We start from the raw sequence: 18,652 nt of genomic DNA on the forward strand, positions 1-18,652 counted from the left end.
AAAACATACAAGTAATAATCGAAATCAAAGAAAAAAAAAGATTTAAAATAATAATAATAAGTAAATATAGAAAGAAGTCAAAGAAATTCGATATATATTTTAAATTTTCTACAAAGGATCAGGATGAACCCCTTCCAATTCCCTAGCTCCACCTATCCCTACGAGTACATTAGGTAGAAAACTCACACGTTTTATTCATTTTGGACGAAATAATGTAATTTTAACTATTAAAATAAGAATAATAATAATACTTGATTACGATTAAATGACAAATATGTCTATAAAAAATAAAAGTAATATCTTACATTTATTGGTTTGATGTAAGTATCAAATGTAACTTTTTACTAACTATGTCAAGCTCACTTGGTATTTAACTAAGACTAAAAACAACTTGATTCAAACTTATGTATCCATGACCCCGATAAGTCGATAACTATGCCTCAATACCCAACAAGTTTGAAATCCGCTAACATAAAATCATCACTCCTCCAAGCTCAAGTCATGTCATCGTCAAACCTAAGTATCTTCAAAAATACAAATACACAACCATTCAAAGAACAACTAAAGCAAATTATATTTAAACTCTCAACAAATGTTTACCCAGCAAAGTTAGTAAGTCAATTAGCAATTAACATTCTCGTCTATGTATACAACAATGTTTGAACACTATACCAGTAAAAAATTTCCCTCTCCGGTAGCTCCATCTTAGCGGCTACACTTCACGAGTTCAAGCATTGTGGATCATAGGCCTCGAAGATACTACAAGTTCCAGCTCGTGCCCGATAACTCTTAACTGAATATCTCAAGGAGAAGTGGATCCGCGTTACTGTGTGGTCAAGGCTTCAGCCACGAGCATTCACAAGTGGACACGTTGAAAATAGGTTAATGCCCGACGAACTCTTTTAAGGAAGGCTGGTTTATATATAGGCAAAACCTCTCGAAAGGTAAATCTTTGATCCTTTCTCAATCTGAAAGTAACTCGTCCAACTCAGTATCCTCAGACATGGAAGAGTCATAATCGGTACTTGTTCCATTGGACAAAACTTCAGTTTTGGTGTTACCAAGTGAAACTTCACCCGGAGGGTTATCCTCATCTTCTTCTTCATCCTCAGGATCAGCCATTTCTGGCTCATACTCTACATTTTCATCATGAACAACTGCCTCAATATCTTTCTTCCTACCATTACCGTCTTTCTTCTTAGCTACATTGTCTTTACCACTTTTTCGAAGATCCCAATCCATTTTCTTTTCAGCCTCAGCATCCTCACAAATGCATGTTGATGGGTTTTCGTGAAATTCACCCCTCCCAGGCCTCACCTCCTTGGGATCCCCCATGAATCCTCTTTGAAACGTATGAACTCTGGAAGAAAATTCCTCTGTTGTCATGTTATTTCTATTTAAGAACACACGATTTAGTTTCTTAGCATTTGGGCGAATGGTAGGTTTATGACCAAAATATCTCCTACATCAAAAGAAAAGATATATTAGAACAGAATCTAAATAAAATTTGCAGAACAATTGAAAGGCCGGAAAGGAAAGCAGCATACCTTCGTCCTGCTAAAATTTTTGCCATGTTTCCGTTGTTATTAGTGACAAATACATCACTTTCATCACAAACTATGAAGTCAAGAGCAGCCATTCTAGAAGAATATGTAGAAAATGGTTCTAACTCTGCCTTGCTGGCAATAGTGTCCTTTGAGTAAAAGTTTGGAAAGAGGGCCTTTAGTGGTGCCAATGTCTCTTCACCTCCATACACTTCACCAGATGCTACGTAAATATGAACGTCTTCTCCATATCCAAGTGCTCTTAGCATCAATCCAACTTCTTCAGGAGTAAGAGGGCATCTTCCTTGCCTCCTTGCCTTTTCTGGGTTGCTATTCTGCACATGTATAAAAAAAGAGTTTACACACACTTCAGTCCTTGGACTATTCTATCATATGGTGTGGAAGACAGGGAAATTGCCTCCATTAACCTAAAAATATCTCATAAAAACAATTCTCTCTCTCTCTCTCTCTCTCTCTCTCTCAAACACACACACACACACACACATCTTTCTCCTGATACTGCTTCGAGGGAGACCTGGCTCTCACAAGGATGACAGAAATCCAGTTTAGTTCCCAGATTATCCAGTGTCACACTACTTCTCTTCTTCCATAGATCTTTTACTTTGTATTTTTACAAAATTGAAAATCTGAACAGAAGTGAGAGATATAACTACAGCAAAAAGGCATAAGTGGAGCAAACAGTTATATCTTTAAACTACATTGTCATGATGATACATTAGGAAATGACCAAAATCTGAAACTTTCGGGATCTCACATGTAAAGTTTTCCACCTCCGTCGTATCTTTCCCAGTTCTGTCCTCTCCTTATCCCCTCCACCATAATAGCATCCAGAGAATGCAAGCATATCAGGTTCAAACCTGTAAACAATACACTATAAGCAAACTTATTCTTCTCAAGAATTCCCAAAACTGCAGCAAAGCATAACTCCCCCCCCATCCAAAGTGAACATGTCATCTAAAAAACAGAATACATCAAGCAGATTATCATGAATTCTGAACCAGTCATCTCATATACAATTTATTCAAGGATCAAAGTCCTACAAAATCATCATACGTTACAAATGAAACATAACATTTCATTTCAGAATATAAGCATCCGTGAACAGTGATTGCTAGTAGACAAACTCTTCAGCTTACTGAAGGGAAACATGAAATAAACACACCAAGAAAAATACCCAGGACATTACATTTGGTTCATCACTTGAAGGACATAACCAGCAGCAGTCATAAGGAAATTGAAGACAAAAGGAAAAGACAGAGAAATAAAATGAGAAAAAGAAATCATAAAATCAAGTCAGATCTTATGACTAACCTTAGGTGAAGGGCAATATAATGTTTGCTACTCATTCTCATTCGCTGGACCAATTTCTCACCCATTTTGAGTATAGGGTCCGCAAACTTCAGGGCATGATAATTGACTCTGCATCTAAGCTTTTGCAAATCTGTATCCAGCTTATTTGCAAGTCGATAATCAAACTTGCTGATCTGTACAGCCTGTCACAAGAAGTAGACTGCTAATACAGGTCTGTGATATCAATAATACACAATACTAATAGACAGCATACAGGAAAGAACAATCCCCTATTCCCTACAACCAGGAATAAGCTAGATACTTTCTGTTATTTGAAACAGAGGACTGGTTTTCCACATACTGTACAAGGCAATTGTATTTCTTTTTGGGTTAAGAGTTCCCACACAAAAAAAAAGAGTTCCCAAAATTAACATAATAGAGTTAGTGAAGCCTCAGGGCCTAGTTCTCTTGAAAACCAATTTTCAAACATTTAGGACTGATGAACTTGAGGCAATGAGACAACAATAATCTCCTCAACCTCCAACCTTAAAGAGTTAGAAAAAGTAACTTGCAGTGCAAAAAATAATTAATAAAAGTGTGCTTCTCAGATATGTTTCCATTCATTCACAAATTGCTAAGATATACAAGTGTCTTGAAAACTCACATGTCTTTTCATGAGTACAGGCAATACACGATTTATATAACATCTGTCACTGCACTTTCTAGGAACACGCATTCTATGTGGTGTCCATATCTGCCCTCTTCTAAGCGGAAGATCTTTTATAATTGTAACATCTGTTGTTAGATGTTTTATAAACCAATCAACATCAAATATATCAGAGAAGTCACTGCAACAGAAAAGGAGATCATTTCACTTTCACAGTTACAAGCAGGATTATTAGTATTTTAAATGTACCTACACAATAATAAGTTGAGTGATGGTTGGAGAAACCAATATGCAAGAAAATACTAAATCATTCTTCTGATACTACTCACTCACCTAGAATCTTTCCAGAAAGACGTCTTGTCCAACTTTGGAACAACAAGAGTGGCATTTAAAATGCGAGCAGCAACAACAGCATCAGTTATCTGCCATAAAGATGGACCAGCTTACACCGTTAACTATAGAAGGTTCCACGCTTCACAGTCTTATATTTTGGTTCCAGCAGAAAGCTAAAGTACACGGGTGGTAACAGAAAGGAGTGCCAACTCAAAGGGCCATACATTAGAAAAAAATAGATGGAATTATCAGAATCATGTTACGTATAGAGGAGTATTTGACAACCTATAGTTAGCATGGGCTGGTAATTTTTAAGTGTATCTTCTGTAGCCAATTTACTTAAAAGTGCAAATAAGTATAGCGCAATCATCAAATCCCAGAGCATGATTATGCAGACAGATTGGCTATCACCAGATATGATTTTGTACTGGGGATTTATAATCATTACTTCTCTGTCCAATCAAATTAGGTGCATCTTGAGGTTCTAATGAATCAATGATCAATCAACAACTATAACTCAGTCCAAAATTAGTTGCACTCATTTACATATCAAGAATATCTTGCAATAGTCAAAAATAAAAATCAACAACATTGATATGACAGAAAGTCACAAACTGAACATAAAATTCTGCAGCACTTGAACAACCATAAGATGTTATATCCAACCAGTTGCATAAAGCTTCTCCACTTACTGGTATAGAGAACCTCCTAATTAATGGGCATTGTGGCGTTGTTCACTGTGAAATCTAATGCCTTGATTGTCAGTGCATGTGCTTACAAAAATACCGACAACTGTCTCAATACCAAACTAGTTGAGTTAGCTAAAACAGTCTTTTATATCCATCCAGCTTCATTTGGACCTCTTTATTACAATACACAGTAATTTGTCTTTTAGAACATTAAGGGTGCCGATTTTTCAATCCATGTTCCGATGTAGCCGTATCTAGAAAAGCACATCCCAAGACATTTTAATGATGATATTCCTCATAAATAGACTAGCTTTAACAATTGTGAACCTAAAGCAACCTGATACCTTTATTCGGGCTTGCTTGTGCATTAACTATCTAAAAATAGAAAAGACAAGGTCATCTGAACTACCCTATAAAATACAACAATCACTGAATCAACTACCTTATTTGTCTTTAAGTGTTGGAAAAAAACAGTTTCTCGACCAGAATCTCATTTCTAGTTAGTCAACAAATTAAAACAGAATCCATATTCAATTCTAAAAAACCAAGCTGGTAATATTTTCTTACCCCAGTTCTTTGTTGGTTAAGACCTCCACTTGTGACAATTAACAAGTATCGATTCGGATGTGTGATCGTTTTGGCTTCTGCAATTTGAAACAGTACAAATACGCAATCAGATTTCAATGATCAAATTCAACCTGATTAATAACTCCACTACTGCTGCATAAACATACTAAAAAAAACTGATTACTTCTATTTTTTTCAAATACAAATGCTATAAAAGAAGCTGAGCTATTGAGCTCATTTTCGAGTTTACGCACTTGCAAATTTACTGCTGGCATTACTGCATCCATAGAAAAACTTTGAATTTTTCGAACTCCAGAGATCACGATTATGAACTTCTGCATTGATCTAGAACTCAACAATCAACCACACCACATTTAGCAACCTTAGATCCAAACCAAATCAAATCACAAATGAAATCAATAAGATTCAGATTAAATCCCAACCTTAACACGAGATAAACTCACTCTATTCTCATTACTACGGCTTTTCCCTTCCTACACAAGTCACAAATTATATAATCAAATTAACACTTTATCATATATTAATCAATTAATTAATACTTCACAATTAAATTAAACATTTTAGCATTTTTTTCGTCAGCGTGATTGATTAATTTAATGTACCGATGAATCATCACGACGGAGATGGCGGAGGTGATTATCATCATTAGGAGACGGAGCGAGGATTGATAGGAAGAGGAATAAGAAGAGGATAATGGCGGAAACAGCAAAAATTGCCGGGAACAGAAACCGCACACGGCTGTGATGATGCTGGTGGCGCCGCCGTGGAATAGCCATACGGCGGCGATGATTGGTGGTCGGAAGCGTGTTTGCTGATTTTTGACGACTCCTCCGGTGGTGTCGCGGAGGACAGGGTTTAGGGGTATTATTGGAAATACAGATTTGTTAGAGAAGATTTTGGGGTTTTAGGCCCCATAACGACAACGATTTGCATCGAAGGAAACTTTTTTTCTGTTTTTAGCTTTTGGAAAGAGCAAATTTTGTTCCGATCTCGTTTGGTGTTCGATATTTATATTAAATTTCGAATTGATAAATAATTTGAAGCATCGAGTAATGTTAAAGTGAGGGACTTGTTATGCAATTTTTTTGTATTTATCTCCCTTTCTCGACGAACAGATCTTATTCATCTCACTGTGATTTCCAGATGACACAGATCAATTATTTACCATACAAATAATAATAAATTATTGGAAATGATAGAAATTTGAATTAATGATTAATCGAATTCACATTGTTTATTATTAAAATGACTCATTTTTTTTAAAAAAAAATTAAATATACACCCGAACTATAATAAATGAAAAGCACATATTTTTCATCGTACTTTAGGGACATTGGTACCCGTGTCGTCCAAAAACTAGAATGTATATGCCCTTGACAAAATAGGGTCACGTGGTCAATCTTATCCATCGATCCGATGTCGGGTCAGTGGATAAGATTATGACACATGTATGTCCGTTAGTATAAAAAGTATGTATGCTCTAGTTTTGGACGACAGGGGCACCAGGGTATCTGCATATCATTTACGATAGTTTGGAATTATATTCCCTAAGAAAATAATTCACATTTACTTTTCTAAATGAAAGAAAATATTATTCATAACATCATCATTGAACTTCGAATAACAAATCAATTATTTACCACACAATTTATAAGAAATATTGATAATAATTAAATTTTGAAATAATGATTAATTTGAATTTTTATTGTGTAATGTTAAGTAAAGGATCGATTATAAGAATTTTTTCATATTTATATTCTAGACGAAGAAATCCTATCCATTTCACCATCATCTACGGAGGACCGATCAATTATTTACTTCACAAGTTTGTAATAAATTATTGAAAATGACAAAAGAAGAAATATTAGTTTAAAGTAAATTAATATATTAGGAGTAATTAAAGAAAAGGGAAGAAACAGAAATAAAGCAAAAAGGAGAGTGTGTTTGTGATTTAGATCTTTGAATGGTTGGTTACTTGAGAATTAGGTAAGATTTAGTGTTGAAAAAAATATTTGACTAGAAAAGTATGTTTAACTTGACTCTTAAATGTATATTTTTTTAATAATCATGATATTCGCGACTAATTTTATAAAGTAATTATTCCCTATCATCAATAACGATACATAATCTTGTCCTGTAAAGCTAGGATTGATAGAAGACTCACGTAATGTCTTTGTATTAACATGTCATATACCATCAAGGGATGTGCGGAGAAGGTCTTGTATTCGAATAGTATGAATGAAGAATTTCTCGATAGAAAGCTTTGTTTTCCTATAATGAGCTTATTTGATGTGAATCAGATAAATCGAACTAGTAAATTTCGAATATAAAAGTGTAATAGGAAGTAATTTGTTATTTGTAGATTGGATCTATGATTAAATTATTGAAAGCTCATCTACTATAGTTTTCCCACTTGAACTAATTTTCTTATAAATTTAATTGCAATTTGTAGATTGGAATTGTGATTAAACTAATACTATATCCACTACTTTGAAGTAATTTTCTAACAAATTCAGGATCTTTATTCATTATGCATTTATGAACTCCACGGAACTTTATCAATTTCACTATTTCTACTAGTATATATATTCTACCTTTTTCATAGCAACTAGCTCTCGAGGTTTCATGTGATTGTAGGCATTATTTTCTCGACCACATGTTACATTCAACGATATGTTGCTTTCAGGAACGGAATATTATATCAATCACACAATTCACTATTTCTACTAGTATTTATGTTGAACCTTTTTCGTAGCAACTAACTCTCGTCGTTTCATGTGATTGAAGGCACTATTATCTCGATCATATATGACATTCACCGATATGTTGCACATCTAACCAAGGAGCACCATGTTAGCTCTAAAGCCATTTTGAAGCTCAAAGAACTCTGTCATTACTACCTAACATATTGTCACATAAACCAAAGAGAAGCACAGCAATGGAAGAGTTTAGATTTGCAAAATAGTACCAACAATTTGTTAAAAAGTACTTAAATCTTGCTACATTGAGCAACGTAACCACACGAAAAATAACAATATACTCATCGTCATGTCTACTGAATGCGGGAATCTAATCCCACAGGCCAGAAGGGCAACTTAAATTGCTCTATAAGTCTACAACGTTTCGTTAAGCAGATGCAAGTAAACATCATGTGCTAAAAAAAGCTTGCCTCTAAAAGAAAAGAAGCCGGTGGGAACATCTTTGCAACGAAGCCATATTTAGAGATGCTATACTTTCTGTGTACAGCATTAAGCCTCCCAGTTGCAGCCTTCTGATGGAAAGTAACCATCAGTTTTGAACATTCCCTGTTATATATACAAAAAACAACACACTCAGAGGGGGTTGCTTCTACGTGCATTCGGTAAGAATAAACCATCTTTGCAAACGAAGAAAAGTAAATGTAGATGGATAAGATACTTACAAAAGCTGATCTCGAGTATACTTGCTATACTTCTCGCAAGTTTTAGTCCACTCCTTAGCCACACCTAGTGTACATTGAGCGGTAAATATCGCTGCAGCTGCTAGCATTGAAGGTGGGAACCTAAGTGTTTCGTACTCAACAAGGCATAGCTCGGTCATGAAAAATGACAGAAGCTCCACCTGATTCAAGAATATCCGAAAATTTGTCAGTACTTAGTCATGATTCACAAATCTTGTCGTTTCTCTAAGATAATTTAGTACTAGTAAGTTTATGATAACCTTCTTATCAGACTGAGCAGCTTTGAGAAATCGCTTCATAAACATATACGGCGTAGGCACTGATAGTTTGAACTGTAAGGTATTGATCATCAACTTCTCCTGCAGAACGTACTCGATCAAAGTCATATGGCAGGCTAGGAGAACTATGGCAAAATGAAATTTTAATTACCATTTCAAGCACTTCCATCCCGGTGTAAGCCTTGTCGGAGATCAAAATTAAATCCTGGACGACAGGAACTGAAACTTCTTCGTACTTGCAAGCGAGAAACAAAGCTGTTACCCCAACCAGCTGGAGTTCTTTCCTAACCACTGGCTGGACAGCCAAGAATCTATCGATAAGATTAACGGTCAAGTACAAAGTCTCCTCCATCAGTTCAAACTTGTAATGTACCTACACAGATTTGATTGAACATTAGTGAGACCGGAAGCCCTTCTGTTGTTTCATGGATTTCGGAGAGGCTACTACGAGTGGTTGTTTTTATACCTCAATCAGCCAGTCAATGAGAATAGCTCTCATCCTCTCATTGATATCGAATTGTTGTTCCATGTAGTTTGGAGGGGCACAAGCAGAACTCTGAAATGAAAAATAAATTTATAGAAGTGCCTCCGTTAAATGGATATCCAGAAAGCTGTACAAATTCATCTCATCCGGTTATTCTTTGGGTGTATAGAGCAAGCTACAGAGAGAACTTGAACAAGTAAAATAAGCAACGATGCTATTATTGGCACGAAAACTACTACTCGAAGGTTAACTAAAGTAGTTTCCCATTCAAAGCTTTGCATTATAAGTCCATTTTCCGCTAAAGGCAACATGAATAGCACCTGCCTATATTGTAATACGTAAAAGGAAGGACAAGTAACCAACTATGCTACTATTGGCACAAAAACAACAACAGGATACCAACGTTAGTTGGTCATTATGATCAAGAACTCACTCTCGAGAATCTTATATACCTTGCATATAATACGGGGAATCTGGTTAGCATCCATACTTAAGAATGAAAGAACAAAGTGAACGTCTAATGATCAGCTTTTTGTTTCATTTTAGATCAATCAGTTTTATATTTAAAGCCTAATCCTGTTTATGAAAATGCACAAACATACATCTAAGAATCAATCGTCTTAAATACGGTGGTCAGGTAGAGAACCTATATAAAACCTTAACAACAGCAACATATACGATGAAGTTCCACAAGTGGGGTCTGGGGAAGGTAGGATGTACGCAAACAATATTCCAATACGATCTCAACATATAAGTTTAAAAAAGCTTCTACAAAAGGTGCGATCGTGTTGGAATATATTTCTCACCTCAATCTTCTTGTAGTAAGCATGAATATCATCAATGTACTCCACAGCAGCTAGTACGTTCTTTTTATCAGCACGATCTATGTCCACAATTAACGCCTTTTCTATTTCTTCCATCTCTATCTCTTCATCCTACATAATAAAAAAAAAACACAAAATAGATCGTGATCCATAAATCGTCCAGAATGAATATGTACATCGAATCAACTATACCATCCGATCAATTTCCTCCATCATTGCTTCTGTGTGTTGGACAGACATTGGCACAACATAGTCACTTGTAGCCTTGAAATCTTCAACATCGGTATTGATGGCACCTTCTAGTTCATTTCCATTAGGTGCTGTTTCGACCACTGGCTTTGTTACCTGCGGAAGATAACACCATCAACACCTCCTGACATAACTAGCATAATCCAAGATGGTACTCGTTGAAAAATGTACCTCGAGTGATGGTTGTTGACGCTTGTCAGCCACTTGTGCAGCATACTTCCTGAGGCAAGAATCCCCCGTAATATTACAAGAAAAGCAGACGAAATGATAAAAGTATTTAACAGTAAGAGCTATCTGAAGTCTCAACCAAGAATCAAAGTCTGACCTCGTGACTAGTCGATGAATTGGGTTCATTTCACCATCCACATACTTGCTACAAAGAATCGGAAAGATCATCAATGGAATTGCGATAAAAAAGACATCTTGGAACTTAATACATTAAAAAGAGTTTGATCATATTTCTTACTCGGTGACTCCATTTTTCTTGTGTAGCTTACAAGGGTATTGTGGAGCTTCAACTATGTTCCCATTTATTGTGCTCAGAGCCCTTCTATTATTCCCCATTACCCCTAGTAGCGAAAAAAAACGATAAATTTTCCATCTTCATAAGTTGATTCAAATCAGATACAATAGCCTATACATGATTTTAACTATTCAAAATTCAAATCATACCTCGAAGAATCGAAGGCCTTACAACACCTTGGGAATTTTCATTTGATCCAACCATCTTGAACCTAAATAAAAAATTGAACAACAAACAACATTAGAAACCCAAACTTAATTTTCAAAAAAAGGTTCAATCTTTAAAGGGCAAAAATCAAGAATCAAGCTAAAAAAATATATCGCAGAGCACAAACCGAAAACATCAACCTGCACAAAATCAAGAATCCTTTACACTAATTCTCAAAAAGATCTAATCTTTTAGTGCAAAAATGATTCAAAAAAACAAAAAACCTGCAAAATTAAGGACCATTTATACTAAAAAGGCATCCCCGTGCACTAAGATTTTGCTATACGCGTGCAGAGCAGGTCTACTGTACGCAGTCTTACCCTGCATTCCTACAAGAGACTGTTCCCACTGAAAGAACCATTTATACTGATTCTAAAAAAGATCTAATCTTTGAATAGAAAACCCCCAAATAATTCAAAAAAATACAAACAATGAACGTAAACCTGCAAAATCAAGAACTCTTTATACTATAACAAGAAGCCCACGGGCTCGATCAATTATACACATTTTTATCCTGCATTTCTATAAGAGGTTGTTTCCCACAACAAGAACCCTTTATACTATCAAAAAGATCTAATCAAAACTAATCTAAATGAATCAAAAACTCAAAAATTAAATTGAAAGACCATGAACATCAACCTTCAAAGGCAGCCCCGTGCACTAAGCTAGCACGCAGGGCAGGTCTACTGTACACAGTCTTACCCTGCATTTCTACAAGAAATTGTTTCCACGGAAAGAACAATTAATACTGATTCTCAAAAAGATCTAATCTTTCAGTAGAAAACCCCCAAAAAATTCAAAAAAATACAAATGAACATAAACCTGCAAATCAAGAACCCTTTATACTAAACAGGAAGCCTACTGGGCTCGATCAATTATACACAGTTTTATCCTGCATTTCTACAAGAGGCCTTTATCATCAAAAGGATCTAATAGAAACTAATCTAAATGAATCAAAAATTCAAAAATTAAAATCGAAAGACGGACGAACATCAACCTTCAAAAATCAAGAACCTTTGTACAGATTCTCAAAAAGATCCAATCTTTCAGTAAAATTACCCAAAATAATTCAAAAAAAAAAATGAAAACAGAGAAACTATAAACTTAACACAATTCAACTATTTATAAAAAAAATAAAATGTCTCACTCTCTCTATTTTTTTTTATCTACATATTAATTTAGAGAGAATCTAAAGGCAAAATAATTGTGTTATTTTTTGTTTTTTGTTTGTATTTTTTTTTTAAAATTATTTTGAAAACAACGGCTAGTATATATATAATGGCTAAAAATGAAAACTCGTGTATTTTCCCACCTAGAACTTAGCGGTTACTCATTAAAAAAAAAAAATCATTAAAGGCATTTAATGATGTAATGACTTGGTTTTTTTTTAACTTTTAAAGAAATTAGTCTAGACATCATTCCAATAAATTCGTGTATTTAATCGAATTTTAATATAGGTACAAAACATTAATGAGCGGAGCTCTCTATATTAAGTTTGATATAAACTGATTTCACTTAGACATAATACGTAAATATGTTCTTCAATTTGATCTCATTTTACATTTAAGCCGTGCAAGTTGGGATATGCATAAGTATGTATACACTTCAGTTTGTATGAAATTGAACAAGTAGACACATGAGGCGTACGTGACACAATACATGTAGGATGTCATATAATACATGTGTATCTATTTGTTAAAGTTTATACAAGTTTAAACGTTTACTTTTGTACATCCAAAAGGGCATAAATGTGATTTGAAAATAAGTCAAATGACATATGTATTATGTCTTTCGCTTAATCAGAGGTGTTGGATTTGGGTTTTCTTAGTACAAATTCATCTTCGTTAAAGAGCATTTTACTCCTTCACGAGAGACTTTCCAATGCAAATTCAGAATTAGCGAACTTCAATATGGATACAGAACATCAATGACGCAGAAATAATAGACAATTTAATTTTTATAAAGTTGAACATGTAAACACATGATTCGTATGTGAAATAATACAAATAAGATCGAAATTGTCACATAGGATACCACGTAGGGCATGCGTGTCTACTTGTTCAACTAAACGTTTAAATTTCTATTTGTGTAAATCAAAACGAGTAAACTTGGAGGGCATAAATATAAATCGATATCAATTTAAAGAGTATATTTATATGTTAACTTTTTTTTAATTTTATGATTTTAAATTAAAGACATATAACGTTTAATTTTGTGATATTCAACATGTTATAGAAAAAATTGAAATTAAAGAGTTATAAAAAAAAATTGAAATGGACTAAAAAATAAAATAAACAAATTATAATATAGGAAGAAATATTTGTTGAATCCATTGATATCAATTCACATTTTAGGCATGATATTTTTATATTTTTTTTACATTTTCTTATAAATTTTTTTTTGGATTTTCCACAGCTGTATCATTACCTTGTTTCCATATAATAAGTACAGTCAATGGTCAAAAAATGTTTGTTTGTATCCAAAATATTGAATTGAGATGTTTATTCTTTTTGGTATAATATATTAATATATTTTTTAATATGATTTCATTTGATATTTGTGTCCTCTATTTTGGATTTGATAAAAGTCATTTAAAATTATGTATAATATATAACGCATAATACATAAATGTATTATTTAACTTGGCTTTACTTTTTGGTGTGCAGATGTAGGCAATTAAACTTGTATAAAGTTGAATAAAAAAACACATGAGTCCTACGTGATATCACATACCATGTAGGATACAAATTGTCATGTACGATATGCCTAATATATATACATGTCTTTTAATTTATCTCAACTGGCATATATGTCCTCCAACTTTGAGCGAGTACACGTAGACACTAAAACTTGTATAAAGTTAAACAAATAAACACATGCGTCCTACGTGAAAACTTCAACCTACACAGTGTCCTATGTGTATTATGTCACGTAGGACTTCAATATTTATTTATTCAACTTTATATAAGTTTAACTGTTTATTGTACATACAATTAATCGAAGGGCATAAATATAAAATATAGACAAGTTAAATGACACATTTATGTATTATGTGTTAAATAATAAAATTTAAACCCACTAAATCAAATAGATTGTCAAAAAAATTATAATTTTGAATTACACAGATTACGTGAACTCAGTAACTTTTGTTCGTAAAATGAAAAAGGGGTAACTTGTGAAAAGTACCGAATTAACTAACTTTCAAAATCTCAACACTTCGAAGCCCGCAAAAAGCGTTTAGTCTCTTTCTTCTCCTCCAACTTTCAACAGAATTTTCCACTGTAACTATTTTTTCCCACTTTTTTCCAATTAGTTTATCGAAATCGAAAATCGAAATCGAAATCAAAGCCTTAACTTTAAAAAAAAAAAAATTAGGTTATGGTTTTGATTTCGTTTCATTTTTTTTCAACTTTGAAACAGAGGATACTCTGTTTATTTTTCGAGGAAATCAAATGGCGTTGGATCGAGATCACGAGCTTGAAGATGGGGTAACCGTAGAGGAGGAATTCGGATCAAGCTGTCAAACGAGTCCACAAGACAAACGAGAAGTGGTACGCAAACTTATTGGTGTGATTCATAACGTTGGATCGTATGAAGAGTATAGGAGATCACAAAGAGAGGAATGTCACATTCTCTCCGAAAGATTGAAGCTTTTATTACCTCTTTTCGAAGAGATTAGAGATTTCGAAGGACAGATACCTGAATCGGGCATCGAATGTTTGATGAGATTGAAAAAAGCATTTTCATCCGCGAAGAAATTGTTAAAAACTTGCCATTGTGGAAGTAAAATTTATCTGGTTAGTAAACCTTTGTTTTTCTATTGATTGATTATATCGTCATTTTGTCTATCGTAGGGTGTTTTTTGTGCTCGAAATATTGCATTAATTTCGTCGTTGTTACTCTTCTTTCTCATGTTTGTTGTGTAATGTTCTTTATTTCGTTGTTGTTATTGCTCCCGTATCATATTCATTTTTCAAACTATTTGACGTGTAAACAACCTCTCTATCTCTACGAGGGCACTTGTGAGATTACACTGGTTATGTTGTTGTTGTTGATTATGTCATCATTATATTTATCTGCACCTGTTGTTTACACCAAACCAGTGATAGTATGACGTGTTTGTTCTTCACACTCTACTGTCACCTAACTATGGTTAATTAATACATTTTTTTCACCGATTTCGAGTTGGTTGAATATGTTTGTTTTACTTACAAATATGCAGGCCATAGAAAGTGAGGCTGTTATGGGAAGATTCTGTTCTGTGTATGAAAGATTAAGTCAAGCTCTGGAAAACATACCTTATGATGATTTAGGAATTTCGGATGAAGAGAAAGAACAGGTACGATTCATTTCATTTATCGTTTTTTCTGGCGTTGCTGTTTGTTCAGCTAAGGGTCTTTCGGAAACAGTCTCTCTACCTTCTCAAAGGTAGGGGTAAGGTCTACGTACATTTTATCCTCCTCAGATCCCACTTGTGAGATTTCACTGTGTTTGTTGTTGATGTTGATCGTTCACCGTTTTCAGGTGGAGTTAGTGAGAGGGCAATTTCGAAGAGCTAAGAAGAGAAATGATAGTCAAGACATGGAACTCACGATGGATTTGATGGTTGCGCTGTCTACAAATGATGATAGGAATGCAGATGGTGCTAGCATAGATAGACTAGGAAACAAGTTAGGTTTGCGTACTCTCGAGGACCTAAAGTTAGAAACAATATCAGTACGAAGAGTAGTTAAAGAAAGAAAAGGTCGTCATGCAGAAGAGACGCAAAAGATAGTAGGTCTTCTAAACAAATTCAGAAGTTTTGCAGGACTCGAAGAAATTGAACCGTTGATGATTAAAGTTCATGAGAAATCCACTTCTTTGGCAATTCCAAATGAGTTCCTCTGTCCGATCACATTAGAGACTATGACCGATCCTGTTACTGTCTCAACCGGCCAGGTGAGTTCACTTCCTCTACGATAAGTTTATTTCTCTTCGAGCTACCATACCTATAACAAAAAGGCGAAGAAAAGATTAAGATATGATAAGAAATTGCTTCTCATGTAGTCATTTTTAGTTGCTATGATGCTTCATGATGATGCATTTTCTTACCTTATATGAAGAATGATCGATTTTCATAGAGTGAAGGGTCAAAAATATACCTAAAGTATTTTGTTTTTTTGAGTTTCACACCTAAACTATTACATGCGTGAGTTTCTTACCTGAAGTATCAGCAAATGTTTATCGAATAACACACCTCAACTATAAGCTGAGGTGTGTTTTGCGATAAATAGGTGATGATAGTCTAGGTAGGAATAGTGAATACATGATAGTTCAGGTATGAAAACTCGAAAAAAAACTGAATACTTGTGGTGGTTTTTGATCATTCACTCGTTCGATTTGCTTTGTATGACTGATTTTCCTTTCCACTTTGCATCTATTTGTAGACATATGAAAGAGAGAACATTCAACATTTGTTGGATTCCGGTTGCCAAACATGTCCGAAAACGGGGGAAATTTTGGAGCACTTGTCATTAGCCCCAAACTTTGCTCTGAAGAATTTGATCCAACAATGGTGTGAAAAGAACAATTTTCAGCTTCCTCGAAAGCAAGAATCTCCAAAACCCGAGAGCCCCTCGGATGAAAGTGATGAACGAGTTTTGTCGTTGATTCAAGATTTATCGTCTAGTCATTTAGAAGTGCAGAGAAAGGCTGTGAAAGAGATCAGGATGCTTTCGAAAGAAAATCCTGAGAATAGGACATTAATAGTGAATCGCGGAGGAATCCCACCACTCGTGCATCTACTATCGTATCCAGATTCTAGAATTCAGGAACATGCTGTGACGGCTCTTTTGAACTTATCGATTGATGAAACAAACAAAAATCTTATATCGAAAGAAGAACCTATTTTAGCTATAATTGAGATATTGCAGAATGGAAATGTTGGTGCTAAAGAGAACTCTGCAGCAGCATTGTTTAGTTTATCTATGCTGGATGAAAACAAAGAAGCTATAGGCTCGTTAAACGGTATCCCACCGTTGATAGAATTGTTGAAAAACGGTACAATAAGAGGTAAGAAGGATGCAATCACTGCATTATTCAACCTTTGTTTAAATGAGCAGAACGTTCGTTTGGCAAACGAAGCTGGGATTGTAGCATCGTTGTTTCAGCTACTCGAGAAGAAAAACTCAGAGATGGTTGACGAGGCGTTGTCTCTATTGTTACTTCTTGCAACACATCAAGACGGAAGGCAAGAAATGGGAAAACTTACGTTCATTGAAACACTCGTTAATCTGATGAGAGATGGGACGCCAAAGAACAAGGAATGTTCAGTGGCGGTGCTACATAGGTTAAGCATACACAATTCAAATCATCTGCTCACGGCACTTCAGTATGGTGTCTACGAGTATTTAGTAGAGATTGGTGAGAGTGGGACGGATAGAGGACAACGAAAAGCTAAATCTATATTGCAGCATATGAGTAAAACAGAACAGATTCCTTGTCTATAACGCAAGTCGAATTAGCTCTACTTGTATAGTTTAGGATAGTGAATTGTGTTTAGTGCGTAAAGAATATAACTATTTCCATTTCATCTCGTCTTGTCGTCTACTTCGATTATTCATGGTGAATTATCTAAATCGAAATTTGAATCATTACTAGTTTGACAAGAATTTCCAATGTAGTAAATATTTTCACTATGTTCTTACAAAAATAAGTATTCAAATTAGTACATCTAATCACTAATATATACAAATTAGAATATCTTGCTTTGTTTTACTCATAAGTAGGTGTGTACAGATTACCCGTGGCGGATTCAGGATTACCATTAAGGGAGTACGGAAAAAAGAACGTAGTGGTTTGAACCCCTAAATCACTAAATCAACCTCTAATTTTATATTCAGGAGGTTCAAAATCAATATATAAACATAAAAATTCTTTAAAATACCTTAAATATACAATGTAATTTTTACCGAGGGGTACTCTAGGTCCGATATTGCAGGGGCGGGGCTAGAAGGTTAAGTGCTAATACAACTCAAAGTAGTTGAAGAAGGAATTAGCTTAATTAATTGTATGTTAATTAGGAGAAACAGAAAAAAAAAATCAAAATTAGCAGAAGAGAATGAAGCTTAAATAATCATCTTATACACAACATTGAAAACATTTTTTTGTACTCTTTAATTCATAGGTTTAAGGGATTTCACCAGGAAAACGTGATGCTACTCGTTTGGTGACTGGTTACTGTTATGCAGATATTAGTAACACATGTATTAATTATATTACAGGCATAATACATAAACATGAACCTTAACATGGCGTCAATTGCAACTATGACCCTTAACTTTAGATGTGCACAAGTAGACACTTCAACTTGTATAAAATTAAACAAATTGAGATATTCATCCTACATGGCACCCTACATGAAAATGTTATGTCCTACGTGTATCATGTCATGTAGGACATGTGTGTCTACTTGTTCAATTTTATACAAGGTTAAGTGTCTACTTATGCACATCCATATTTAAGGGTCATAGTTATC

General features: G+C 34.5%; 3 protein-coding genes and 1 long non-coding RNA gene across 5 annotated transcripts; 1 reads left to right on the forward strand and 3 right to left on the reverse strand.

The window, feature by feature from the left end:
• Nucleotides 1-255: 255 nt before the first annotated feature.
• LOC101250489 (O-fucosyltransferase 16-like) lies at nt 256-6,113 on the reverse strand. 2 transcript variants are annotated; one of them, XR_011213215.1, is made up of 11 exons: nt 5,735-6,113; nt 5,555-5,605; nt 5,366-5,456; nt 5,112-5,188; nt 3,856-3,944; nt 3,520-3,703; nt 2,877-3,058; nt 2,320-2,422; nt 1,548-1,879; nt 673-1,462; nt 256-524 (listed from the first exon to the last, which is right to left on the reverse strand). XR_011213215.1 is itself a non-coding variant. In XM_004253077.5 (10 exons), exons 1-10 carry the CDS (start codon nt 5,906-5,908, stop codon nt 964-966), a joined length of 1,782 nt encoding a protein of 593 aa, XP_004253125.1. In that variant the 5' UTR covers nt 5,909-6,113; the 3' UTR covers nt 550-963. The 2 variants fall into 2 exon arrangements, 1 of the variants encoding a protein (XP_004253125.1); XM_004253077.5 differs by lacking the exon at nt 256-524 and having other exon boundaries at nt 550-1,462.
• Nucleotides 6,114-8,067: 1,954 nt separating this feature from the next.
• On the reverse strand, nt 8,068-12,269 carry LOC101248088 (G2/mitotic-specific cyclin-2-like). Its single transcript, XM_069292580.1, has 12 exons — nt 12,134-12,269; nt 11,079-11,140; nt 10,873-10,975; nt 10,732-10,779; nt 10,578-10,626; nt 10,350-10,502; nt 10,140-10,268; nt 9,316-9,405; nt 9,001-9,222; nt 8,832-8,930; nt 8,554-8,732; nt 8,068-8,437 (listed from the first exon to the last, which is right to left on the reverse strand). The coding sequence occupies exons 2-12, from the start codon at nt 11,131-11,133 to the stop codon at nt 8,287-8,289; spliced, it is 1,278 nt and encodes a 425-aa protein (XP_069148681.1). The 5' UTR covers nt 11,134-11,140; nt 12,134-12,269; the 3' UTR covers nt 8,068-8,286.
• A 2,170-nt stretch (nt 12,270-14,439) lies between these two features.
• LOC101250002 (U-box domain-containing protein 15-like) lies at nt 14,440-17,768 on the forward strand. Its single transcript, XM_004253076.5, has 4 exons — nt 14,440-14,933; nt 15,359-15,475; nt 15,661-16,074; nt 16,563-17,768. The coding sequence occupies exons 1-4, from the start codon at nt 14,589-14,591 to the stop codon at nt 17,622-17,624; spliced, it is 1,938 nt and encodes a 645-aa protein (XP_004253124.2). The 5' UTR covers nt 14,440-14,588; the 3' UTR covers nt 17,625-17,768.
• On the reverse strand, nt 15,708-16,563 carry LOC104645218 (uncharacterized). The gene is made up of 2 exons (XR_739076.3): nt 16,228-16,563; nt 15,708-16,124 (listed from the first exon to the last, which is right to left on the reverse strand). It is a non-coding gene; the product is annotated as an uncharacterized lncRNA (long non-coding RNA).
• Nucleotides 17,769-18,652: the final 884 nt, after the last annotated feature.

The sequence above is a fragment of the Solanum lycopersicum genome, chromosome 12 (assembly GCF_036512215.1).
Source record: "Solanum lycopersicum chromosome 12, SLM_r2.1".
NCBI classification, from domain to species: Eukaryota; Viridiplantae; Streptophyta; class Magnoliopsida; order Solanales; family Solanaceae; genus Solanum; species Solanum lycopersicum.